The sequence below is a fragment of the Halichoerus grypus genome, chromosome 2 (assembly GCF_964656455.1).
Source record: "Halichoerus grypus chromosome 2, mHalGry1.hap1.1, whole genome shotgun sequence".
NCBI lineage: Eukaryota > Metazoa > Chordata > Mammalia > Carnivora > Phocidae > Halichoerus > Halichoerus grypus.
This window is the reverse complement of record NC_135713.1, coordinates 183423492-183450231: the sequence shown is the minus strand read 5'-3', so window position 1 is coordinate 183450231 and position 26740 is coordinate 183423492. Positions and strand designations below refer to the sequence as shown.

The following is a 26740-nucleotide window of genomic DNA, read 5'->3' as shown; positions in this document are numbered from 1 at the left end:
CTCATAGTCCTTTTCCTTCCTATGTCCAAAGGACAATTTAAAGGCATGAGATGATGCCATAATAGTAAGAGCTATTACAACGTTACAGTTAAAGAACATGATAAATTTACAGCTAAACTCATTTTCCCAGCTAATCCAGAAATGCGGTACTATTAAACGTCACTAAAAACTGGCACATGGATATTATCACCTCATTAGTTTCGTACTTCTTCCCATGTCCCTGGCCCATTAATTCAAAATCGTTAAACCCCTTAAGCTGGAAATAAACCCACAAAAGTCACATTGAGGGAGGCATGTGAATTGTGTACTCAATGCTCAGAAATTATTTCTAAAAAATACGTCATGGAGTAATCAATGTTCTTAATTCAACACCTTGGAAAGAAAATTCTGAACCTCGGTCTTGTCCAATAGAAAGTGAAAAGACAGGCTAACGCAGCTTGTGCTCTCCAACCTCACAGAAAGCTTAGTGATCACGTGTGCTATGGTGAGTCCACTGACAAAGCCGTCATGGGGATTCTTCCTCCTCATTTCCAGCGACATGGGGATTGCTTTGAGCTGCCTGTTTGGCAATGTTCTCTAAAGTTCTTTCAGGTGAGTATCAAACCTGGCAAGCAGCTAGTGGGCAAAAGAACTCTGGACAAACGGGAGGCCTATGCCTCTGATATAAAAGAGAGGGTGAGAGAAAGGCCTGGAGGTTATCAGTGTTGAGGCTGACATGGTTTCACGCTGGGAGGACACGAGAGCACCACGGCAGGGGTTGGTAGAAGTTTTTAGTCCCCCAGTGGGGAAAAAAAACTATGAACAAAGGACTGTAATCAGAAAGTAAGGATATATTTGATTCTTCATGGTGCTTCAGTCTCTTGGTTGGTAATGAGACAGATTAACACTTATTTAAACATATGGCAAGTCAGCTGGAACAATCTGTTTTAGTTTTAACCCTCAAATGTACTTTTTACTTTTAAAAGTATCTTTATATAAAAATAATCTTATCTCAGAATGAAATATTCCACAAGTGTCATGAAGAGAAAAACCTGTGGCTTCCTATGTGGGGGGGGAAAAGATTTTAAAAGAATCAAAATAGAGCTATCAATATATCCTATATTATTTTGGCTATTAATGCCAATAACCATTCATTGTAAGGTTAAAAAAGAGTATAGAAAGGATATTTAGAAAAAAATTTTTAAGCTTGACTTTGTTAGCCATCAACTTGAATTTCTTATAAATATCATCCTAGAAAGAGAGTTTTGGTTTATAAGAAGGATGGGTTTCTTAAGCTCTAAGTCTGTTGTAAATATCAAGTACTTCCCTTTTTAAAGTTTTATAAAAAAGATTTAAAAAAGAATTAATTTTCAGTAGGTTTACCTATTATTTCAAGAACTATTTGTACTCTGTTCTTTACCATACATGTTTTACAATATTATAGCGATCATTTGTCCTGTCCACTAACATGTAAGTGTTTCTCCTTATTGAGAAGGCTTGCCTTTTATGGTATACTGCACCTTTAAGCAAAATACATACTGCACAGTCACTGGCTCTCATAAGGGGTATTAGTTTCTGTGCAAGAATACTGTGACCCCAATTGGTTAACAACTTAGGAAATGTATATAAACACCATGTGGTGACCCACTTTTCTTATGTCCTTTGTATTGCTGGGACTTAGCCTTTTTCTTCTGTTTTGATGAACCTGATTGGCTTTCTCTTGACGCTGAAAAATAAAAGGGAAAATTGGTACCAGATAAACATTGTGAGCACACGACTCTAGATACACCTTAGATGAATTATATTTACCAAGACCATTATGCTTATAAAAGTACATGATGCTTTGAAAATAAGGGTGCTTGTTCCTGTAAAACCCATGATACCAGACAGATTCCACTATTTATTCAATAAGCACTTATTATATACAAATATATTTTAGCCTATCATTTCAAACTCATTAAAACAAGTCTAGTTGCATTTGGACAGTGCTCTTACTGTGGTGTTTCTGCCTAGTCATTATGTAACTGACTACTGGGTTCACACTGCTGTGGTACTCATGGTCTGAGTCTGTGATAGTGTTGTTGAGTCTTAAGATCTTACCTGGCAACCAATCAGACAAAGGTATAGTCTTGTCCTGTGAGCTCACAAGATGACTTATGTGAAACAGTCCTCTGGAGAATTGCTGATTTTTACAAAAGGACACCTTTTCTGTATACCAACTTACACTGTGATGCCGGAGGCTGTAGCTGATATCCAGTTAACTGACACCACCCTACAGGATAGAGGTCAGGGGACTCACAGTCTACCCACTGATCATACTCTTCTTCCCATCCGTCAAAATGTATCCTCAAGAGACGATGAATAATTCGAGTTACTGTGGCTACACATATTAACCGTGGCTCCATGAGATCTACTGCTTCTAATTTCATTCCTACACGAAATCCGTGATTTGGAACATCCTGACATAGAGAAGCAAAACATTACCACTGGTGAAAAGAAGAAGGCATGAGTCCACTATCACCGAGAAAGGAAAAAAAAAAAAAAAAAAAGAAGCAATGTAACCAAATAACCTAATTTAAACCAAAAAAAAAAAAATCACAAACAATTCTTTAATTATTAAAACATATGAAGGTGAAGTATTTAAGAACTAGTTAGGAAATGTATTCATTTCTATTTTACTCAGATTAAAAACGAAGCAAAGTCTGAAAACAAGCTTCATAATCTAGGTAAAGAAAATACATTGTTTTATTACCATATATTTATTTATATTAATCTCCATTAAGAAATTCTAATATAAAGCCAAGACATTTTGATCAACAATGATTTGCATTTGTGAGGCATCAAAAAAATTCCACATAACTATTATGCCATTATTTACATTTACCTTATTAAATAGTTTTACTGGTGCTGCAATGGAGCCAGTTTCCCTGAGGTAGTCAAACCATTTAAAAGGAAGTTTTGTGTAACCTGAAAAACACACCTGATTTAACTAGCAGTTCATTTAAAATTAGCAAAATAGTAAAATGTAGATAAAAAGTTAACTTAGTATACACTAAGATCTCAGATTTTAGGTTATATAATAAACTTTTAACTCTTGCTCTAATACTGTTGAATGCAATCATCCTTCCATGTTATAAGGATTTTCTTTCGTTTCTAGACAGACACAGGTGCACCTACTTACCTAATGCAAAAGTGTCTCTCTCCTGTCTACCACAAGAATTCCAGACTTTTGCTTTTAAAATCCTAGGCTTAGGACAGTCTAGCATTTCATACTTCACAGTGATATTTTTCTTTCTTTGCAAGAAAGAAAACTGGCTGGGCAAATACTATTTTTATAGACCTCTGTTTTTAGATTTTTCCCCCTTCTTTTCTTAAGAGAAAAAGCCAAGGCTCTTATATTGAAATTAGGAAAGACACTGGTTAAGCCTTGAGAGTTATTTAAGGATATGCCTTTTTTTTTTTTTTTTAAAAGCCACATGATACTCTAAAGATGGAAACTTGCTCTCCCTCAAAGGCTTTAGCCTGTATCTATTTTTAACAAAAGTTTATGTGTGCAATTACCTACATCACCATCTCATTAGGGCTTAAAGAATACCAATTCATATTATAAAATGTACAGATGCTCAGGAAAAATTCTATACTAATATAATTTATTAAAGCTAGCTAGAATACAGTGCTTTATATTTTTAGAGCACCCCACAGCTCTTGTTGTGTATATGTACGTTTATATATACATATGCACATATCAAAGGTGCACACAGCAGAAAATCCAGGGCTGTGTTAAATGATGTAAATAGATACCATGTAAAAAGAAGGCAAGGATGAAGACCCAGTGTACATATTAGGATGAAGTACCTCTAGGTGGAGTAAGTTCAATCATGTTAATTTCACAGAAACCAACAGGGAAAATAGAAGGGGAGGTTGCATGATAACAGAACCAGTCAGATCCATCTGCTGCTTCTGAGCCATCGATCCCAATCATCAGGAATCCATCAGCCAGCACCTTTTAAATTAAGAGAATTCCAAGTATGTGAAATTAGATACCACTAGTATAAATGCGATCCTTTAAATTAAGTGACATTCTAAAAGAAAGGAAAATCTATGGCATAAAGGTCTCTTCAAAGTGAAAAATGCTTCTTCACTGAATTATGTCAGTAACTGAAATAATGAAAAACCTCCGTAGACTGCAGCGTGTCCAGAACAAAAGCAGGGTTCCACAGAAGTGACTTCAGGGATCTAGGACAAATAGTGCCTCTGCCAATGGCTAAGGTGCCGGCTACTGTGGTCCCCATGAAACAGGGCTGAGTGTTCCTCTCCAATTTAACAGTCTCGTCTAGGCAAGGCTCGGAGTCCTGATATTCAGTGTAACTTTACTTCTTTCCTTCTGATTTAGCACACAGAGGAGTTTTTCCAAACCTTTCCCAGCTTTGTCAAGCCTCCGCTTTACCTCTTATGCTACACACATCCACGCTCCCATATAACAGAAAATAAGGCCGTCCTGCGCAAGGGTCCCCATATTCCTTTCTCTGCACCCCTGACTGCTGTAAGATGTAGTACCCTACCCCCCACAAACTTTTCCATCTTGTCCGATTACCGTTGGTACTTTGCTCCAAAAACACTATTTCTTATTACACTCTACTGTCTCCCATTTTCCATTACATTAAAAAGATTTAAAAATACTTTATTTTGAAACAGTTCACACTTACAGAAAAGGTACAAGAACAGTACGACGAACTCCTAGATACTTCACCCAGAGGCCCACTGCCAGGTATAAACTACATAAGTCTTTGCAGTCTGATTTCTGTCCTGATCCTAGTAAAATGCTAAAATCACCAGTGGCCAAGTTTGTCAAATCCACTGCCTTTCCCCCAACATGTACCCTCCTCAAACCTCGGCCTCCCTAAAGTATCCCATACCTGCTCACTACTCTCAACTCTCTGAAACATTTTCTCCCGGACTCTCATTACATTACAGTCTACTGACCTGGTCTCACCTCTCCTGTTTGGTGATGTTCTTGTTGGTGGCGTCCTTTTACCTCCAACCCTCACATTTCTGATCTTGGCCCTGTCCTTCCTGTTTTGGCGATGTCACCTACGCACATTGCTGCAGTAACTGACCTCCATGCCCACAACTCCTCCAGTTTTATTGGGAGTTTGTCTCCCTTGCAGGGTCTTAGTCCTGCCTTTTCCCTGCATGCTAAACAGATCCTCTGAGAGTCCAGGCAGGGTGTCAGAGCCAGCTTCAAAGGTAAGAAAGCACCAGGTCTGAGGACTCCCCCTAAGGGTAGTCCCTCTATCTGTGCCATGAACTCTCTCCTTACTACACTGAGAACTGCTTTCAGGCTTCCTCTCTGTGGACAGTTCCCGTCTTACACTGCTTAACTTTTCTTTGGTATGACCTCTGTTCACACCAGAAAGCTTTTCCAAGCTCAGAGGGCCTGACCAAGTATTCCAAGCTTGCCATGACGGGGCGCCTGGGTGGCTCAGTCGGTTAAGTGTCTGCCTTCAGTTCAGGTCACGATCTCAGGGTCTTGGGATCGAGCCCTGCATTGGGCTCCAGCCCTGCATGGAGCTCCTGCTCAGTGGGGAGCCTGCTTTGCCATCTCCCGCGGCCATGCGCCCCCCACCCCACACTCTCTCTCCCCCCTCAAATAAATAAACAAAATCTTAAAAAAAAAAAAACAAACCAAAGCCTGCATGACCTAGTTCCACATTATCTTTTAGTTTCTATCCCCAAAGCGTCTTTCTCCTAGTTGTTTCTACTACATTGGACATGTACAGTAACTTCCTCTTCAAGCTTAACAGCTCTGCCTACACCTTTGGAAAGGGCTACCCTCACTCACATGAAATTCCTTTCCCCTTTCCTAACTACAGCTGACCAGAGTGGGGACTAATATCTAACCTACAGAGGACCAAGCCAGAGGCTGGGCTCAGCTAGAATCTCTCTCAGGATTAGGATTAACAGACCCCGAGACTGTTGTCAAGTCATGGGCTGGAGCTAGAACTGAAAGCCTATCATACAGAATGGAGCTCGTAGCCACACACGGAGACTGAGTGAGCAGGACTCCGACCATAAGAGTAAAAGACAAGTGGCAGAGACTCAGAGCAGAGAAGAGGTGGGACAAAGAGGCCCCGAGAGATGGAGAGAATTCCACTGGCTTTCCAGTTCTCATCCTGTGGCCCTGCGTGTCTAGGAGACTGCCTGTCCTTGGGATAACTTTCCTAGAGCAAACTTGAGTGGGTTTCTGTTCCTTATAAAAGAAAAGCCTTGGCCAGAATACTCCGTGCAACCTGTTTTTTTTTCGGCGGGGGTCGGGAAGGGTAGAGCGAGCACATGCACAGGGGAGGGACAAGGGAGAGGGGAAGAGAATCTTAAGCAGGCTCTACGTGTGGAGCCCGACACGAGACTTGATCTCATGACCCTGAGGATCACGACCTGAATGGAAATCAAGAGTCGGACGGTCAACTGACTGAGCCACCCAGGTGCCCCTCAGTGCAACTTGTTTGATGTGTACTGTGTGAACAACTTGTCTCTTCCAAACCCGGCCTATGCTTTCCTATCTTGATGTTTTTGTGCACGTTCTCTTTCTACAACAGTTCCCTGCATCTCTGCTGGGCTGTTTTTCCCAACCCTCAAGGTGAAGTTTTCAAATCTCTTCTCTTCTATAAAGCTTTCCCTGATTCCTCTGAGACAATGTGATCTCTCCTTTATTTGAATTCCAACAGTACTGTGTACCCTTCTTAAGTCATAGTTGATCCTGAAACAAACTTCTTTTTATATATCTTACCTTGTTCTACAAGACTATAAGCTTTCTGGAGTCCAAACGAAACCTAGTATGGCAAGTAATAACTAAGTAATTCCTTTATTTTTTATTTTTTTAAAAAGATTTTATTTATTTATTTGACAGAGAGAGAGAGATGGCGAGAGAGGGAACACAAGCAGGGGGAGTGGGAGAGGGAGAAGCAGGCTTCCCGCTGAGCAGGAGCCGGATGCGGGGCTTGATCCCAGAACCCTGGGATCATGACCTGAGCCGAAGGCAGATGCTTAACGACTGAGCCACCCAGGCGCCCCTAACTAATTCCTGAGTGAAGTCTGATGCTATACTCATTGGACCCTTCATTCTCGTTTCATGGAACAGAGCCTGGTACAATGGCACTGGTTCCCAGACCTATCAGAATCACCTAGAGAACTGTATCTTTTTTAAACAAATATGTTATTGTGTGTAATACTTCTTATGATTCTGACTGAGTAGGTCTGGAGTAGGTCATGGAAATCTGTTTTATTTTTATTTATGTATTTATTTAGTTTTAAAGGTAATCTTTTTTTTTTTTTAGATTTTTATTTATTTGAGAGAGGGAGAGTGTGTGCGTGCAGGGGGCGAGGCAGAGGCAGAGAATCTCAAGCTGACTGTGCTGAGCATGGAGCCTGACGTGACCCTGAGATCATGGTCTCTGAATCTCATGACCCTGAGATCGTGGTCTGAACTGAAACCAAGAGTTGGGACGCTTAACCAACTGAGCCACCCAGGCGCCCCAGAAATCTGTTTTAAATCATACTAGGTGATTCTGATCACTAGTCAGGTAAAGAGGAAGAATAAAAGCTTGGAGCTGGTCTTGTCTAGCTGTGTGACCTTGAGCACGAGAGCCTGGGACATGGCAGCAATCATAACTGTTTTTAATTCTTTTGGCTCAAGGCTTTAAACTGGGTTGAAATGCAAATCACAATTTAAGCTACACTCCTATATAATCAGATTCTGATCAGTGGTTCTTTTTTTTTTTTTTTTATTTGACAGAGAGAGACACAGTGAGAGAGGTAACACAAGCAGGGGGAGTGGGAGAGGGAGAAGCAGGCTTCCCGTTGATCAGGTAGCCCGATGCGGGGCTCGATCCCAGGACCCTGGGATCATGACCTGAGCCGAAGGCAGACGCTTAACGACTGAGCCACCCAGGTGCCCATGATCAGTGGTTCTTAACCATGGCTGTACTGGACAATTACCTGGGGACTTAAAAAAAAAAAAGCCAATGCTAGGGCCCCCCAGCAGACTGATGAAATCAGAACAGGGGTGGGGTGGGCATTTAAGAGGTCTGGTCATTTGTATTTTTTTTTTTTTTTTAAGTTCCCCAGGATATTCTGATGCCTATTTGAATTGAGAACCACTCTTCTAGATCTTTTCATAAAAGGAGTTTCAGAAGAGAGGAAAAAAAGAAAAAATAAAGTATTACCAAAAGAAGAAAAAGGCACAAAAGGGAAAAAAAAAAACCCAGGAAACTGAAGACAAACTTGGCCATGTTACAATTCTGTGTTGGATTAGCTTTGACCAAGAAGTAACTTAAATATTCTTCCTCTAACTCAGGATATATACCTCATAAATAAAGGCAGCAGACTCAAGATGACAACAAGCTATAAAAAACACTGATATGAAAACTGAAATTTATTTTACTGGTATCCTTCTCCCCAGTGAAGATCCAGATACATACCTTTTATGTCAGAATGAGTATGTTAAGGGCCTCCTTCTCTTATTACTTTAAACCCAGTTCTTACAATTGCATTTCTATATTTGAAAACCTATAGTCTTACCTTTCTAATAGTCGCGACACATATTGTGGAAAGATTTAACGGGTCTATAGCTTCCAATTTCATTCCTTCCTTGAACCATTCCCCACTCTGGTCTACTTCTTTTACCTAAAGAATTACATGAAAGCACATCTACTGTTACAAATGTTATCATTTTAATAATTAGAATATTACCAATTTGAAAACGCTTATCAGATGAAAATACCAAATGCCTTCTCCTACCTACCTAATATTATAACTCAAACCTCCATTAGAAGATAGAGAGAATTCAGGCAAACACAGAATTTAAGAATAATTATAATCAATAGTTGTGACACCTATGGATCACAAGGTCTTAATCCTTTTAAGTGAATAAATGTAATTGTGATTTCCATAATGTTAGGAAAAAACCCACAACCCTCTTTCAAACCTAATTTACAAATGAGGGTTCTTATAAAAACTTCTTACCTTAGCAAATAAATGTGGTGGTGTATCAAAATGTCCATCCTGTTTCTTTGTAATATCTACAAGGAAAAGTTACATACTAATCTGTCAGCATTTGTGAGAAGACCAAAAACCACGTTTCTTTGAAGGTTTCAAACTCACAAGGTATGTATACTCTAAAACATGGCAGAAATACATGCCTTCTACATTTATGGTGAAAAATATCCTCTAACAGTCTTTCTCTCTTTAGAGTACATGTGCTATTACATACATTCAGCCGATCAGAATGATGGTAATTCCTTCGTTAGGGAATCACAACTTTAGAGGTATGCTTTAATGTGTTCAGTATTAAGTCTAACCACATTTAATCTTGCTCTTTTGATTAGAACTGAATGCAAAGAGAAAGGCTACCTTTAGATCTTTCAAATGGGCTGGCTAGGAAGAGTGTAGACAATAAATGTAGTTGTGACCAAAAGTGCATTATATCTGAATTGAGAGCAAGTGGAAGGAATATAAAGGAGTTAGGACACTCCTATTCTGGTGTGAACCTTCCCTAATTAAAGCAGAATGAGCAGCCCTGACAACTAGAATGCTGTTTCTGATCTCTGCTATTCTGTAGAGAAAAAAATAACCAAGCAGTACAATTTAGCCTCAAGGATGTTTTCAACAGGTGGTCTTGTGACAGGTGCTTACCAGATCTTTTGAATCGATGGCCTATGCTTCGAGACCAACCGATATGATGGATTAACGGGCTGTGCATATGGCACCAGAAGTCATCTGTTCTATCTTCACTCTCTTCATACACTAGTCTTAATCTTCCTCCAATTACACTTTCCACCACTGCCACTCGTGTGCGACACAAATGCCTCTTGTCAACCACTTCTACTCTCATGCAAGGTTTGAAAGGATACTGCATACTCTCTGAAACCTTAAACAAAAGCAGACAAGAACTGTTCGGAATTCACGACAAAGGTCTACAAATACTTTCAATACCGTACCATTAAAAATACTGAGTGCACTCGACATTTAACTAGATCATCTAGCTCACTAAATTAAAACAATTCCTTAAAAAACTTCCAGGCTAGTCCTTTTTTAGAGCTCTCAATCGACACTTCAGTCCTTTCTAAGATCCTGTCTTTACCTTCTGTGAGAAATCAGGAGGAAGTGTTTTGGCACCAGTAAGTCGTTTCACTAGAAAAGCTTTCCAGTTTGTATACTTATGCTGAATAGCTAAAACAAAAGAAATAACCAGTTACACTTTAGCAAAGAGTAGAACTGCTTCATAAACTATTAAAAACAAACAAAAAAAACAACAAACCACAACAATTTTCCCTGCAATTCAGAGTATTAAGGTTCTGAAGAAGAGTAACAAAAATAGAGAAAACAAGTATATCTTGCCAGCATATCAGTTATGTGAAACCAGAAAGTTATTACTGTAATTTTCATATCACTCGGATATTACCATGTGCGCCACTGCACTGAAGTACATACAGTCCATCTGCAGTAGGGTAAAGAGGCTGCTTACTTCTAGGAGGGACAAGAGGCTTTCCACTGGCTGCGCACCAGCCAACTGGGTGGATGTCAGAGCCACACACATTGCACCAGAAGTCCAGCCCAGGGTCATTTTCAAATCCTTCATATCTTAAAAGGGCATTGTAACCTGAAACCAACAAACCAATCACCACATAATAAGAAAATGAAATGAAACCGAACAGGACCTAGCTGCCGGCGGTGGGTGTCAGATGTTAGTGCGCGCCCGCAGCAGAAGCCCGCGCAGGGCCTGCGAGCAGACAGATGGCCGCCCCTCCCCCACTCCCCCACCTCGGAGGCTGAGTTAGTAGGGCTGGGGGCAGAGTGAGAACATGCATATCTAACAGGTCCCCGGGCGAAGCTGCTGCTGCTGGTGTACCACTCAGACTCTGAGAACTGTTTGTATAATGTCATTATCGTTTAACTGTTTTCAGAGCATGGCTTCCCCCCTTGTAATGTATTTTAATTTTACCCACAGTTTCTTAAATTCTAGAAAAGAAATTCTCAGTGGAAACAGGGGTGGGAAAGTCCTACCAGAACGTGTAGTTTGGAAAAGAAAAGAAAAGGAGGTTACAGTAAGTTGGTAAAACCTTGTCAAGTCACAGAAATCCAGTTAAAGTAACATTTCAAAGAGACTGCTTTGTCTATCTGATTAGATGACCAAATGTTTTTGGATAATTTGGATGGGGCTACCTCAAGCATCAAATTTTTTCTGTCTTATTTATTTGGAAATAAAATGTGAAAATGCTAGGTGAAAAAGTTCAATAAACACAAATAAGAAGTATGTGAAAGGACTTAAAGACTGTACGTACTAAGCGAATGGGAAGCCTTACTTCTTAGAAAGAACAAAAAGTATATAATATATCCTGTCTATAATTTAATAAACCTTCTGTTGGTAACAGATTACAATTTAATTTAAGGCCTTCAGGAGAATAAGAAAGGCCCAATGAACTTATATCCCAGGCAGGGAGCTAAGTTCAGTCAGCATTTTCCTGTGTTAAGATCTACGATGAAAATTTATAGCATTAAACCTTTAGTTTTAAAATCCAGTAATTTACAGAATAATTCATGAGTCTGCCAACTGTTGCTGAGCTCTAGTTCATGATTAACATCAGGCTCAATTCTAAAATGTCATGAAAGTGGCTTAAATAAGATATATGATGCAATTAGATAAAATCGAAATGTAAAATTGGAGATGGAAGGTAGAAATAATTCTTGGATATTAAACACATTGATCTTTAGAGCTATTTAAAGGCAACTGGCTTAAACATCTAGGACAGAAAGAATATGTTGTTTTAAATTACGGTGTAGAGAACAACACAAGCATTTAGAGAATGCTTATAATAGCTGGAGAAATGTTTCAAGGAAAAGCTGGGAATTGAATTGGGTAAAATGTCTGCGCAAAGGCACAGAGGTGCTAACATGCTCTATGAGGGAGGAGGGAGAACTCGCCTCATCAGAACAGAGAGCATTTCTGTTGGGAAGCAACCAAAACTTTGGCCAGTGGTCTATGGAGCAACTCATCAATAGCTGTAAATGCTGACCATCTCGATCCTTTAAGGACAAAGAAGTGATTAAAGATGCTTGAGCAGACAAAAAAAAAAGATGCATGCCTGAGCAGAAAAATAGAAGATCATCTTTAGTAAATCAAGTCTGTTAGCAGTACGTAATGAGTTGTGGGCAGGGTGTTTGGGGGAGAATGGCTGGAGAGAGGAAAGAAAGAGTAGGCTGCATTAGATAGCTCTGATTTAAGGACAACTCATCTGAGTAGCTGCATGCCCCATCCCCGCCGCCTGGTAAAGTACTACAGGGCTTCACTGCACCACTCACTGAGTGCCTCGTCATAGATGCAGTCAGCACTTGGCAGATGGCAGCTCACAGAATAAACTAGGTCTGAGACTTCTGCACATCACCTGCCCATAGTGTCTAACACAGTACATACCTAACGCCTTTATGTGATGAGCAATAAGGTAACAAGGAGTAGGGTACATGGAAAGCAGTGGGAATGAAGAAAAATAAACCAAGATAGATGAAATTATCAACACTAGTTTACTTTTGGTATTATGGACCTTATCACTCTTCTTAGCACCTCAACTTTTTGTTACTTTTCAAAGTATTTCCCTATACCAGAGTTTGGCAAACTATATAATGGCCCACAATCTGGCCTACTGCCTGATGTTTTTTATAGTCTGCCATTTCAGAATGGTTTTACATTTTTAAAAGGTTGAAAAAAATCAAAGGAAGAATAACATTTCATGATATGTGACAGTTACATAAAATTCAAATTTCAGTGCTTGTAAATCAAGTGTCACTAGCACACCGCCATGTCTATTCATTTACGTATTGCTAAGGCTGCTTTCTCGCTACGATGGTCGAGCTGAGGAATTGTGACAGAGACTGTACTGCCCACAAAGCTAAAAGTATTTACCATCTGGTTTTTTATAAAAAAAAAATTTGCTACCCTTTGCCCTATTATCGTATTTATTATTTATTTGGCAACACTTGCAAAATTTACAAATACGCTTTCTTACAAGTTACAAAAACATAACTGGCATTTTCTGGTAAATTATTACGTGTGCTTTCACCTGCTAATTTTACAATTCCAGCAATCCAGAAGACTTTGGTAGGTAGGCTGCAGTCTGTATTGGGAACTTCTACTCTCACATTTTCTGAGATATCACCCCAGCAGGTCCCCATAGGTGCCTGTCATATAAAAATTATTAAGTTATCATCTAATTAACATAAAGCCCAAAACACATTATTTAAAAATAAGCATTCCCATCAATAACGGAAATATTAAATTAAAAATGCCATTTAATTCATTCATTTTTCTCTAAAAATAGAGTTGTTATTTCCCTTTTCACAGAATTCTATTTAGAAAAAGCCAGTGTCAGGGGCAAGCTCAAGATGAAGACAATTTCACATGTATTAGAATAGATAGATCCATGTCAACTTCAAAATTCAATACTGTCCTAATATTAGACCTAAGCAGCAATTTTTGTAAAAGCTATCACACTCAATAGATTTCACAGGATAGAGCAGAGAAACTTGTTATTTTTAATATACGCTGAATAATGCACTTTACCTTAACCTCTAATTTTAAAGGGTCTGTCCAAAGAGCAGAAAGAAAAATAATTCCAATTGAGCAATGTGGTTTCCACTAACAGGAGAAACAAAACTTAGTTATCTGTATTTTCAACTTAAGTTAAATTCATAAAACAGAAATAGTCTGTTAAAACAGACATGTGGCAAAAGCACCTGATAAAGTTATTAAAAAGGTGGAGTTGAAGAGTTTTTAGAGATGCATACCATGGTAAATTGTTAAATAATTTATTATTTCTAAACAAAAAGGAAATGTTCAGTGTTAGAACTGGTAATCACTAGCCTCCACACCACATGGTTAGAATGGGGACTCAGAAAGCCGATTAAATGAGTATCACGAAGAGATTTTCCTAAGTCTAACATGCCCAAATTATAATTCCCATTACATTTTAATCCTTAAAACTTGAGGCCATTTACAATTATTTGAAGTTTATGCAACGGTTAATTAAATCAAATTAGTGAATTTAGGAATATAAATGCTGATAATACTAAACAGTCTCTGTGGCCTTGACAATCAGCTCCTCGTTACATATATAATTTAGAACCTTGAACGTAGAGAAAAGGACTGGGTTAGGTTATAAAAGACCTGATAATACCAACAAATCAGGAAAAGACAAAACAGCTTCAGAGCTCAAAGATGACCAAACAAAGACATCTAAGAGTTACACGATCTAGCCAATTTGAACATTGGGTAAATGTCTTCCATGCAAGGTTTCTCAATACTTTGGTGGATGCCAACCCACAGGAGGATTAGCCTAAAACAGTACTTAACCCCTATCCTCTCAACAGTTCATGACATTTCTGAAGGAGAGGAAGAAAAGGTCAAATAATCCTGAACTAGAGTAAGTCTGGATACCAAAGACAGAATCAAATTATGGCTATTACTTTAAGTAGCACAAGCAATGAATATGCCTCAGTAACTTGGAGACCGTGGCCTATCTCAAATATTGGTGATTCTGGAAGGGTACATGTAACTATCTCCCTGAGCTGTGCAAAAAAACAGTACATCCATTATGACTACCACTTTCTGCTGTTTTTGAACTGAAAGACTGGACTCTTCAGGTTCTGCTATCTCCCCCTACATCATTCTAGACTGTAGGGCCATCCCTATTGCCAGCAGATACGATCAGAAAAGGAGAGGCTGGAAGGATGATAGGTAACGCCGATTAAGCTAAGATATATTAACATAAAGACCATGTTTTCATTTCTGTGAGGATGAACCAATTAGAGCAGATAGATGCAGCTAAATGTATGCACTAAATTAAGGCAGGGTATCCACCCCTCTTTGTTTGGCTGCCAAATCTTGTGGAACGGGTTTATTTTTTGTTGAGAAGAAAGAAGCATGGTTATGCTGATAAACTGGGGGTTAGGTTGGCATACTACTAAGTGAATTTGGCATACAGTACTCCTCTTAGAGCCAGATATGACAATTTCACCAACTTTTTTTTTTTTTGGCCTTAACAATTATTTGCAGAAAATAACTTTTAGCCACATTTTATTAAAGAAAATAAAGTGTCAATATGCTCACTTAAAAAATAAGGATAATATTCACTTTATTGGGGTAATGTTTTTGTCCCTACAGTCTGGATTGGTATAGGAGAAAGTAGCAGAAAGTGACATTTGTTCTTGCCTGTAAGGTTGTGGTTCTGCTAGACCCTCTTAAACCAATCCATATGGTTCACTCTAAGAAACAAAAAAATGAAGGAACAGAAACAACAACAAAAAAGAGCACCATAGTTTCTACATAGCATGTGCTCAATGTGTTGAAATAATAAGGTAATTTCACAGATGTATCTGCCCTTTTGTTTAAAATGAATACTCTTAAGTGTGGAAGACTAAATGACCCAGGGCTTGACAGCCATCTTCATCTAAGTCATCTGTCTTCTCTTGCTGGCAGGAGGGATACCTCTGAAAGTCTGGATTGGCATAGCATGAACTAGCAGAACCATAATTTACAGGTAACAACAAATTTACCTTCCAGACTCAGGACGAGAGGTCCACCTCAGGCTCCTCCCAAATCAGGAAGATCTGCTTCACCACTTCCTGCTCCAGGGCCACTCGTGAGGGCTATCTGGGAGCGACTCTCCTTCCCTGCAAGGTAAGCTGTCATCAGGTCCTGCAGGACATGGCCAAATCCAAATGCTGAGGGCTCCCCAGCACAACTGAATGATAACCTCCACCTGACTGTCGTCTATAAAAAAATAACTGGGTGGGAAGTCTTATTTTCTGCAATTCAAGAACATTCCCAGATAGTCCAACAGCCCAGATGGCTAGACTCTCAGAGGGCTGATACACTGCACATATGATGCTTCATGGCAGAAATACAAATTTCCCTCCACAGAACTGCCAACCTATTTTGATAACCACCCACAATCTTCAACAAGTGGGCAGAGGCTGGCCCTGAAGTTGCACATAGGTAACCAAGAAAGAATCTATCCCAATGATGGTATGACAAATGTACAAAAAGCCACCAATGAAAGACTAAAAGGCATATGATTAGTTCATCTAGTAGAGAAAGATGAAATACCATTTGGCCAAAAAGGGAAAACATTACAGGAAATTAACTGGAAAGAAAGTAGAACTCCTAAATGCTACCTGCTGGAATTGGTAGGTTGAAATAGGAAAAAAAATTGTTCCCTCTTTCTCCAGAAAGTCCACTCACCTTTTGACTGGACACCAGAATCTACTTTTTGAGGTGGTGGCAGCAGGATGAAGGGGAGTATAAGGAGAGTATAAAAGGAAAATGGGATGCGTGGGGTGGAAGCAAGATTAAGAATGGGAGAATGCTATGTGTGTGTAAAAAGGGATAGGAAGCAGTGACTACTAATTTGAAAGGCATAAAATAGCCCACAATTAAAAAAAACAACAACGTATTAAACCAATACTGTTTTAAGAATCAGGAGATCCCAATAGAAAATCAAGAACTACTTTAGAAAACAGACCAAAATTAAAATAACCTAGATTACTTAGGCTTTCTTTAAAACATAAAAACAAGACAGGTGATTTTTATTATACCAGAGTCCAAATTCTATTTCATGGCGAGACCCATGACAGCTAACTCAGATGAAGCACTAACAAGTGCCAGAAACTAACTGAAGTTTTATTTCCATCAGAAAAGAAATTCTGCAATCTAGAATGACATACAGAAGATTCTAACTTTAGTGAGAATGGACACAAATATTTCAACTTCCAGTGGAGTCGTGTGTACGTGTGGTCAAGGCTAGGGGAAAAAAGCCAAAAAACAATTTTACTTGAAATGGATTATTTTACTAATAAACACATACTTGAGAAATGGATCGTGAGTTTTACTATAAAGAGAAACAATACTTTTATTGTACATACACAAACAAAAGGACTTTCGTTTTTGACCTTAAAATACAAAAATATACTTGTGATATATGTTGTAAAGAAGTGCGGATAACCTTACCTTCTCAAAACACCTGGCACACACAGGTCAGGCGTCAAAGAGAGGATTAGAACATACCATGTAAGTGATACCAGGTTATCTTTGTGGAGGCAGTAAAGTCAGCTTTAAAGTTATGGTATACATGTGTACAAAGGGCCTTTTTTAAAAAAATAACAAAACTACAACTATTATCAAGGGAGAAAAAAGTAGGACGAGTTCTGATCTTAGCAGTAAGTTATCAACAGGACACCAGAGTATATAGTCCAGTACCAAATGAAAGGAATCTCAAGTCTGTAAATACACGACTAAAGGACTGATTTCTGTGTTTCACATCCACTTGATATTAGCACATTTTGGCCTGTGCTGTAATGTCTAGAAAGAAATGTTTTACTTGATTTTAAAAGGCAAGTAACAGGAAATAGGACTGCTTCAACTTAAAAGTCTACAGTCTTGGAGGGCCTAGGTGGCTCAGACAGGTAAGCATCCAACTCTCTTGGTTTTGGCTCAGGTCATGATCTCCGGGTTGTGAGACTGAGCTCCACGTTGGGCTCTGCGCTCAGTGCAGAGTCTGCTTGAGATTCTTTCCCACTCCCTCTCAGCGCCTCCCCCCACTTGTGCTCTCTCTCTAAAATAAATAAATAAAATAAAATCCTTAAAAAAAAAAATAAAAGACTAAAGTCTTTCAAAAAAATGAAGAATGCTTTAAAGCTCAATGTTCTGCATACACATTGATCAACTGGAGGCTCTCTTGGGTTCAAACATAAATTACTAGAAGAAAATCACCTGTGAATTTCATGTATACAGTGTACCTAACTGGCATTGGTACTGCAGTAATATTTTTGATTTTTCCACAGTTGGGATAAATATGGATACTGCTTTTAGAGGTTGTGAAAAAAATAGGAAATATATATAAAAAATAGAAAAAAATAGAAATATCTATTTCAGTCTGATACATATATCAGTCTCTGCCCCTGACTCCTGGCACAAAGCTCTTAAAACCTTTGTAATTTCTTAAGTGATAAGACCACTAGGAGCATCTTTTGTTCTTATATTTGGTCTCTGAGCCGGGTCCTGACATAGAGCTCCTAAATCCTTTGGAATCTCTTAAGTGATAAAAGCATCTTTTGTTCTAATGAGGAGACTCTGGGTGGGCTCCTAGATAGCCTCAGGATAGGGGCTGGTCGCCAGAAAGACCAGCCTAATGAGGAGAAGCTTAGAACCCTCCACCCCAGTCCCCATCCTCTGGGAAAGGGAGAGGGTGTGGAGTTCATGATTGATCATGCCTATACGATGAAGCCTTCATCAAAATCCCAAAATATAGGCTTCCCCGGCCATCCGAAAGTAGATAAAATCGTAACTATAACCATAAAACCTTTTGTAAGCCAAAATGGCATAAGGTGAGGAAGCACTTTTTATTTCCTGAAAGCAAAAATCTGTTTCTGATTTCTTTTGGTTAGTGAAAACAGGTACTAATGCAGGCCTTTCATAAAAGTGAAGTGATGTAAAGTGGACTTTCGGATAGTGAGGGAAATCTGTATACGGGGTTCAGAGAGCTTCTGGGCTGGTGATCACAAGGGGGTGCTAGGAGAGTGGCACACCCAGAGGGGGCATGAAGTTCCATGCCCCTTCTCACAGCCTTGCCTTACGTATCTTCTCATCTGGCTGTTCACCTGTATTGTTTATTATGTCCTTTATAATAAACTGGCAAATGTTTCCCTGAGTTCTGTAAGCCATTCTAGCAAATTATTGAACCCGAGGAGGTCATGGGAACCCTGATTTACAGCCAGCTGGTCTTCAGCATAGGTAACAACTGGGACTTCTGATTGGTATCTGACGTGGGGCTAGTCTTGTGGGACTGAGCCCTTAACCTGAGTGATACGATGCTAACTCCAGGCAGACAGTGTCAAAATTGAGTTGAACCGTCAGACACCCAGCTGGTGTTAAAGAATTACTTGGTATGTGGAAAACCTGCACATCTGGTGTCAGAAATATTGTGTGGGAGCAGTGTATGAGTAAAAGAAACACAGGAACGTTTTTCCTATGGGGACTTAAAAACTACATTAAAAAAAACAACCCCAAAACTTTAAATTATGGAAAGCAGGTTAAAGCCCAAAATTGAAATATAATCCGGCTACTGAAAAAAGTAGCAAGAGTTTCATTTACAACAAGATGAACTAGATGATTTTTAAGATACTTTACAGTTTTGTCACCGTATGATTTAGGATTAATTAAAAGTGTTATTACCTAATTCAGTGGTTTCCAACCTCCAAGACTGCCAAGGAAGGGGAAGCCAAGGATCAGGGGCCAAGGCTCTGGCCACCCCACCCCACCCTCCTAGATCAATCAGTGCAGCTTCCTCTTATCCTAACTACGTCTATTAGGGAAAAGAGTAATAATTCTGAAGCTTACACAAATAAACCCCCAAAAAACCTAAAACCAAAAAAAAAAAAGAAGAAAAACTCTCAAAACTACCAAACTACCACCTGGACAAAATGAAAGATATACTAGATACATGACAATCATGACATACAGATTTGAAGTAGGTAATCTAATAACATTTGAGGCTCAATTTCCTTTGCTAATTATAAAAAATGTCAACATTGCTGTAACTGAATGACTGAGCAGGAAGCACTGTGCATAATTACAGCAACTATCAAAGAGGACACAGTCCTACGATATACTTTGCAGAAACTTCATTCCCAGAAGTTTAAAGATAGACTGTGGGAAAAAAAGAGCTCCACTCCTGAAAGCCTGTGATTTTAGAACTAATCACAATCGTACTTAAGTGCTGGGAAAGATAAAGTGTTTGTTTACCTGTGATCCTTACTCCAGAAGAGGCTGGGTTACGTTAAAAAAGCAAGGCGCTCAGGGCTCGGACACTGCTCCCAGGCCCAATTCTTGGTTCAATCAGAGTAGTTCTGCTTCCATGTTACACACTGGATGTTCCTTAAAATTATGTTTGAAAAAGAATCCCCTATGAGCAGGAAAAGGCTCCCAACCTGTGCTCAAGTTGGGGACAAGGCAGATGTGGAGTCTGGCGAAAGTGGGCCTTACTGATGAACCAGTGTTAGGGCGGGCAGTTTGAGTCTTAGAAGACTCTAAGATGGATGAAACAAGGCAGGGCCTTGCGCTCCCAGCAACTCCTGACAACAGACTTTCTAAAGCCAAAGCCAGTTAACTCTACTTGGAGACTTGGGAGTAGTAGAGAACTACTCGGGGGAAGAACCAGGAATAGTCAGCTCTAAAGGATAAAATCAAGTGTAGCATGAGGTCTGACCGAAACCAAATGGCTTCAAATGAAGATGGTGATTAAGGCAACAAAGCAAACTCATTTGTACTAAAATAAACTAAAAAATTACCGATATCAGTTGCTTTCCTACTTGATGAGAAAAAGGCAGTAAAGAAAGATGAGTGGCGCAGGAAAACACTGGGTGGCAGATGCTTTGCTTCCGAGTGAGAAACGGGAGCCCCACAATATCCTTATTAATAAAACAATAAGGCTAAGCTGCTCTAATCCATATGATTACTTTAATCTTAAAAAAGCAGAGTTGAAAACAAAATCAGTTTCATTATAATAGAGATTTTCTTACAAAGAACTTTAATATACCGGACATGAAATAAAATACGCTTTTGGGATTTTGAAATGTTTTTTAAAAAAATACCCTGACTACTTACATAACACAGCTTTACACGGTTTATGGTATCAAAATATAAAAAAACCCCAGAATATTAAAGACAGGAAAAGAGATAAAGGCTATTCAGAAGAGACAACAAATGTTCCAGGAATCTGGGATGAAGGAGTTATTGTAACTGAGAACTTAATCTGAGTTTGAGTTTCTCAAAAGCAGAAAGAACTAGAGAGAGAACGAGAAAGATCTGCTTTGCAGTTCTCTTTAATGTTGCTGTTGCTGTGTATTTATTTAATCTATTTCACAAATGTAACACTACTATCCACCTTATGGTGAAGTACATCACCTACTTGACACACTCAGTAAAGTATCTAGGATCCCTTTTAGGCTGCTTCAGAGTCAGCATGCCACCAACAAAGGGCTGAACAGCTGTACTTTCAGGAAAGAAAACTAGCAAATTAATGAACTCAGCTTTGGTTTACATTCTTACCACTGATTTCATATGCTTGGCCTTGATCAAGAGTCTGTATTGGCCGTGAACAAATGAAAATTCATTTGGGTTTCCACAGCAAGAACTCAAGCTCAGTTTTGTCCACATGCTGTTATTTAAAAGTAAAGTCCTAACTTAACAAAATGTTTAGTGTAAGCAAAGTTTCATTCATTAACTTTCTAAATTCTCTTTTCTTTTTGTACATAGTCAGTAGCAGATAGAAGTTTTTTTTAATAGCAGGCAGAACCTTTAAATATAAATTAAATGCGTAGTAAGGTCAAAAAAGTATTGGAGAGAATTAATCACAGATCACTGAACAAAAAGGAACAGGATCAAAAGGAACAAACATCTTTTTTTTTTTTTAAAGATTTTTAAATTTTATTTGACAAAGAGAGAGACAGTGAGAGAGGGAACACAAGCAGGGGGAGTGGGAGAGGGAGAAGCAGGCTTCCTGCGGAGCAGGGAGCCCGATGTGGGGCTCGATCCCAGGACCCCGGGATCACGACCCGAGCCGAAGGAAGATGCCGAACGACTGAGCCACCCAGGCGCCCCCAGACTTATCTTCTGATAACATTTTTAACATAATTCTGAATTACTTCACATACTCCGTAAGAATCTACTTGCCAAAAAGAACATCCTGCAAAGGGTTTTCCAGTATGTATCACATATTTCAGCCCACAATGCTGTATTACTAATAGTTCCTTCTTTGTTTTTGTGATTTTACCTTTGTAGACAAAACATAACTGGAAGAAAGAGCCTTCCTTTCCTAACTGTCAGGTCAGATCACAAAGATTCAGGTAACACGCACGATGGATGGTTTGCATTACGCTGGGCCATACGACGCTGCCAGTACACGTGAGGTACAGACCCAGCCAACTGTGTATGGTTCAGCTTAGTATGAAAATTGGAGGAGACTAGTATTTTTCCCTATTCGAATAATTTCAAATTATAATTTCTTTAAAGGATGCTTTTACTTGTAGAACTTCTAGAAATTATTTTTATTACTAATAAGTATAATAAAAAAGAAACATTTTTATGACATTGTACAAAATAAAGATCTTCTAAAGACAAGACACTTAGGGGTATTGTGTCTTCAGGTTTAAACAGTGACTAAGCATTTCAGTGGGAGGTGAGAAATTCCATACTCACATGTTTAAAGCAGGTAACTGGAGCTGCTGTAAAGCTATTGCTATTGATGTAGTTACCCCAGCTGAAGCCTTCCATGGAGACTGCTGCTGAAAACAAATAAATTTAGGTATATTCCAATTCTCAAACCTTTCATTCACATGAAAATGTGAAATGATATAAAATTAACTTATCACCTTGAAAGAAAGTTTTCTTTTTTCCTGTACAGATTTAAGAACTTTTCTAAATAAACATGAACTTTTGCATAGATCATATCTGCAAACAAATAGTTTGTGTTCCACACGTAGCATAAGCTGCTTGGGAAGTGAAGTAAGAAAGAGCTCTTCAGTAACGAGCAGCAAAGCGGAGAGCAGAAGTGCTCAGGATAACAAAGAATGCCATGGCTGCTTTTGGGTTTTTATTCCCACGCAGCATTTACTGGGCACCTCAAAGAGATTTCTAGCCAGTATCTGCTACTGATGCCTTCACGGGGGTTTTTCATTGCTTTACTTCCTGCTACATCTCCCTGCTTCTGCTCTCCTGTCAAGAATCTTCTATTAGAAATGATCCTTTCCTCAATCTCTGCCTCTTACTACTCTCTTCTCCCCACTCCCTATAAAGCTTGCTAAATGTCCTATTTCTTTGCTTTTTATCTCCACAATGCTCCCCACCATCCACAGCATACAGAGCCTGTACACAGAAAATAATAAGCCAAATAAAAAATGTCAGGGGTACTGCCCCAAGCACTGTGAACTTGCGAACACAACAACGCTCTTCTAGAATTATTTATTGAAACTAAAACCATCATCAGGAAGCCTAATGTCATAATGTACTAGTAGAACCTAGAAATAGCTTAGTTAACAAAACCCAAAATTAAAATGTCATTAACTCAAACTAGATGAATCAGTATCTAATATTTCACCTCTATTACATTCACTGATATTACCTGCTTTAGTCTTTGCTTGATTTTGCAAGGTAGCTTGATACTGAGCATATGCGGCTAGTTTAGCAACTAAAGGTTGTTTCTGAAGAACTTTTGCTTTCTTTGTTGGAGGCTTACCCTAAAACAAGAAGAGTTAAGTAAATAGGATTCTTTTTCATCCACCCCCCTCCACCGAAAAAATTAACCTGACTGCATACTACCCATTCTGCTTAAGTAACATCAAGGGTTTAGAAAATTATTAAAGCAGAGGAAACATACAAGGACTTTTAATGTGAGAAATGGTTTTGGAGTCCTGCTACAGTGTAGATGTCTAACACGGGTAGCAGGGCTGGCGCAGACTAAAACAGCAATATGCAAATTAATATGTTAATAAAAAATTATATCCCATAAGATGTTAAAATATAGGCTGTGGTGGATACTTGATTCCTTCTTATACTAGATAAAACCAGTGGTTATTCACTCATGCAGGTTGCCAAGCATTGCTATTTTTATGGTAAGAGAAGGTAATTTAATGTTTAAAGAGCAAGTGACTGAGGTTTATACCTTTAGTGCTAACGCAAAAGATCAATGACAAAATGATCATGGGCCAAATTCACAGTGTGACAAACTGCCATCCATTTGGGTACAGACCACTGCTCAGGATCTTACGTACTGTCTATCTGAAATATAGAAATACATCTAAGTGATGTATTTCCTTAATTTGGGGAATTTATATAATCCTTTCAGTGCTATGTAATGATCACAATGAGTTAAAAGGAGAGTAAGAAAAATGTGATCAAATATATTACAGAAATCACTTAAATGCCTTAAAAACATTCTTTATAGCTACAATGGTAACAACTTAGTCAAATGATCAAATCTCCATTTTGTAGGCACTGATGTACATTTAAAGAAAGATGAATTTTTTTATACCATGAACGTTTTCAAAAAGGTTAGTTGGATTAACCAAACACATTTGTTCAAGGTATCAAATAGGTTGCAATCGAAAGTACAAAGCGAAGATGATGGAGAGATAATACCAAAGGGTAAATCATTTCCCCCCAAATACTGCATGATTCTACCTTGATGTTAACTCAAAAGAAAACAAGGGGGAAAAATGGCTTCAGTTTCTGTATATAACAAGGTGTTTATTATATTTATACTTATTTAGAAAAAGAGTAAATATTTTTCTTTCACTTATACAAACAGTTTGGATAGTATGCCTTGTCTGTTTATAATAGCTGTTCAATTTTATAGACTGAGCAAACTCTGGGGACCACATATTTCAAAAAAAAAATGTGGGGTATAAAGTGGTAACTGGCCAACTGGGTAGAAGTGGAGTGCAGTGAATCACGATCAAATGACAGATAAACAGTGAAAGCCATAGAAATAACAGACATAAAGAACAAGAAAGTTTCTGTACCGTTACCTGAAGTCTGGCCAAAATGCTTGCCTTCTTGGAGTTTGACGAATAGCTTCGTGAACATGAAACGCTACAGAAACGCTTTGTTTTGGAGTAAAAAGCATCTCGCACACCAACCATCCCACACATTTCGCAGGTAGCTAATTAAGAAAATAAAAACAGTGGTGTCATGATCATAAAATAAAACCCATTTTTTACCTAACAGTTTTAATAACTTATTATCTAAAGGTTTTAATTTAAACATGAGACAGAAAATGTCTTCTGTTACCCAAATGATGGAAAAGCCTCTACAGCAGTTAGAGAAAAGACTGGTATGATGCCATGGCTGCAGTTCCAGAAAGTCTGACCATAGCTCAAGGTCTAATACGCTTTACAAGGGTCTAAACCCACGAGCAAATATAAAGCAGATTCCACTTACATGTCCTTAGTGCTTGCCATGTGCCAGGCATTTTCATATACACTAAGAGCTCTTAACTTTCTGAATGGATTATAAACAAAAGATGAAAAGAAGTGCAACACACTGAGGATTAACACAAAGTACAACCTAGAAAGAGCCAAGTCTTGGAAAAATGCTAAGGGTAACAGATTCTTTCAAGTTATGTTCAGAGGACAAGAAGGACAGGCTCAAAGCTTGAGGAAGGTGCTTGATTATTCCCTTTGGTAACAGACGAAAACAAGACTCTGACTACTAAATGTGCCTCTTTTGTAAATTCGCATACTGGACAATAATCTGAAAGGCAGAATTAGAAGAAGGGTCATTGTAATGGAATATTATTCATTCACAAAAAAAGAAGGAAATCCTGCCATTTGTGACAACATGGTTAAACCCGGAGAGCATATGCTAAGTGAAATAGTGTATGGGATCATTTACATGTGGAAGCCTTAAAAAAAAAAAAGCCAATTTCATAGAAACAGAATATAGAATGGTGATTGCCAGAGGCTGGAGGGGAGGGTGACATGTAGGTCAAAGTGAACAAAGTTTCACTTATAAGAAGAGTAAATTGTGAAGATCTAACATACAGCATGGTAAGTGCAGTTAATAATACTGTACTGCATATTAGAAAGCTGCTGGGAGTAGATACTGTGTTCTTTTCCACGACCCCACACACGAAAGGAGAGCTAATTATGTGAAGCGATGGACAGGTTACTTATCTTGATCTTGGTAATCATTCCAAAACATACATATATACATATACATATATATATATATATATATATATCTCAAATCATCACACTGTACATGTTAAATACATACAACCATATTCGTCATTTATTCCTCCAAAGAGGGGGAAAAAAAAATCCAGAAAGTAACATAGTAAACAACGCCTGAGTGGGTTCAAATCTCCACGCAAACAGCTAACCTGGAGGTAGTTTAACCAGTACTTATAAATTTATTGAGAAATCACGGAAGAAAGATATGGTACCACAGGATGAAGAAAGGGTGTTTAAGGAGAGAAAAAACTGTATGGTTTCCTATTGAAAAAATTACAGAACAGATAATTAAAAAGGTCTGTGACCATCTAGGTAAAGAAGTTGTGATCCCAAGGGAATCTTCGTCAAGAATTATACATATCAAACTATAATTCCCATGACTAGGGTGTAAGCTCCACCAGGGTAGGGACTATTCTATATTGTTTCTCTCTGCATCTCTAGTATTTAAAATAGACCTGGGCACATATAAAGTTTCAATAAACCTTATTTCCTTTTGTGATAATATTACTGAACTGGTATAACTAAACCATGGCGAGAGTATAGAGTTGACCCTTGAACAACATGGGTTTGAACTGTATGGGTCCATCTATATGTGGACTTTTTTTCAATAAATATGATATGGTACTGTAAATGTATCTTCTCTTATGATCGTCCTAAAAATATTTTTTCTCTAGCTTACTTTAATGTAAAAATACATTATATAATATAAAAAACATATACAATATGTGTTAACTGTTAATGTTATCAGTAAGGCTTCTGGTCAACAGTAGGCTATCAGTAAGTTTTTGGGAGTCAAAAGTTACACATGAATTTGACTGTGTGGGGGATTAGCACTCCTAACCTGTGTTGTTCGAGGGTCGACTGTGTATTAATAGTTGATTTTTTTTTTTTTTTAAAGGAGTCAACACATTTGATAAAATCTCTC

At 38.5% G+C, this 26740-nt stretch overlaps 1 protein-coding gene across 8 annotated transcripts in view; it reads right to left on the bottom strand.

Annotated features, from left to right (window-relative positions):
• The window catches only part of MBTD1 (mbt domain containing 1), a 66225-nt gene that overhangs the window by 11647 nt on the left and 27838 nt on the right, over nucleotides 1-26740 (bottom strand). For 3 of the 8 annotated variants that reach the window (XR_013444789.1, XM_036108473.2, XM_036108472.2), the window contains exons 4-16: nucleotides 24604-24743; nucleotides 23205-23319; nucleotides 22283-22368; nucleotides 13092-13209; nucleotides 10502-10636; nucleotides 10118-10206; nucleotides 9670-9904; nucleotides 9001-9056; nucleotides 8557-8661; nucleotides 3835-3982; nucleotides 2864-2946; nucleotides 2204-2438; nucleotides 1628-1705 (exon numbers count right to left, since the gene is read on the bottom strand). Coding sequence is in view for 6 of the 8 variants with exons in the window: in XM_036108473.2 (XP_035964366.1) it covers nucleotides 1628-1705; nucleotides 2204-2438; nucleotides 2864-2946; nucleotides 3835-3982; nucleotides 8557-8661; nucleotides 9001-9056; nucleotides 9670-9904; nucleotides 10118-10206; nucleotides 10502-10636; nucleotides 13092-13209; nucleotides 22283-22368; nucleotides 23205-23319; nucleotides 24604-24743 (1623 nt within the window). In the remaining 2 variants the exon portion in view is untranslated. Of the gene's footprint in view, nucleotides 1-1627; nucleotides 1706-2079; nucleotides 2439-2863; nucleotides 2947-3834; nucleotides 3983-8556; nucleotides 8662-9000; nucleotides 9057-9669; nucleotides 9905-10117; nucleotides 10207-10501; nucleotides 10637-13091; nucleotides 13210-22282; nucleotides 22369-23204; nucleotides 23320-24603; nucleotides 24744-26740 lie in introns of all 8 variants that reach the window. The other 5 variants (XR_013444793.1, XM_036108475.2, XM_036108476.2 and 2 more) reach the window with 5 other exon arrangements.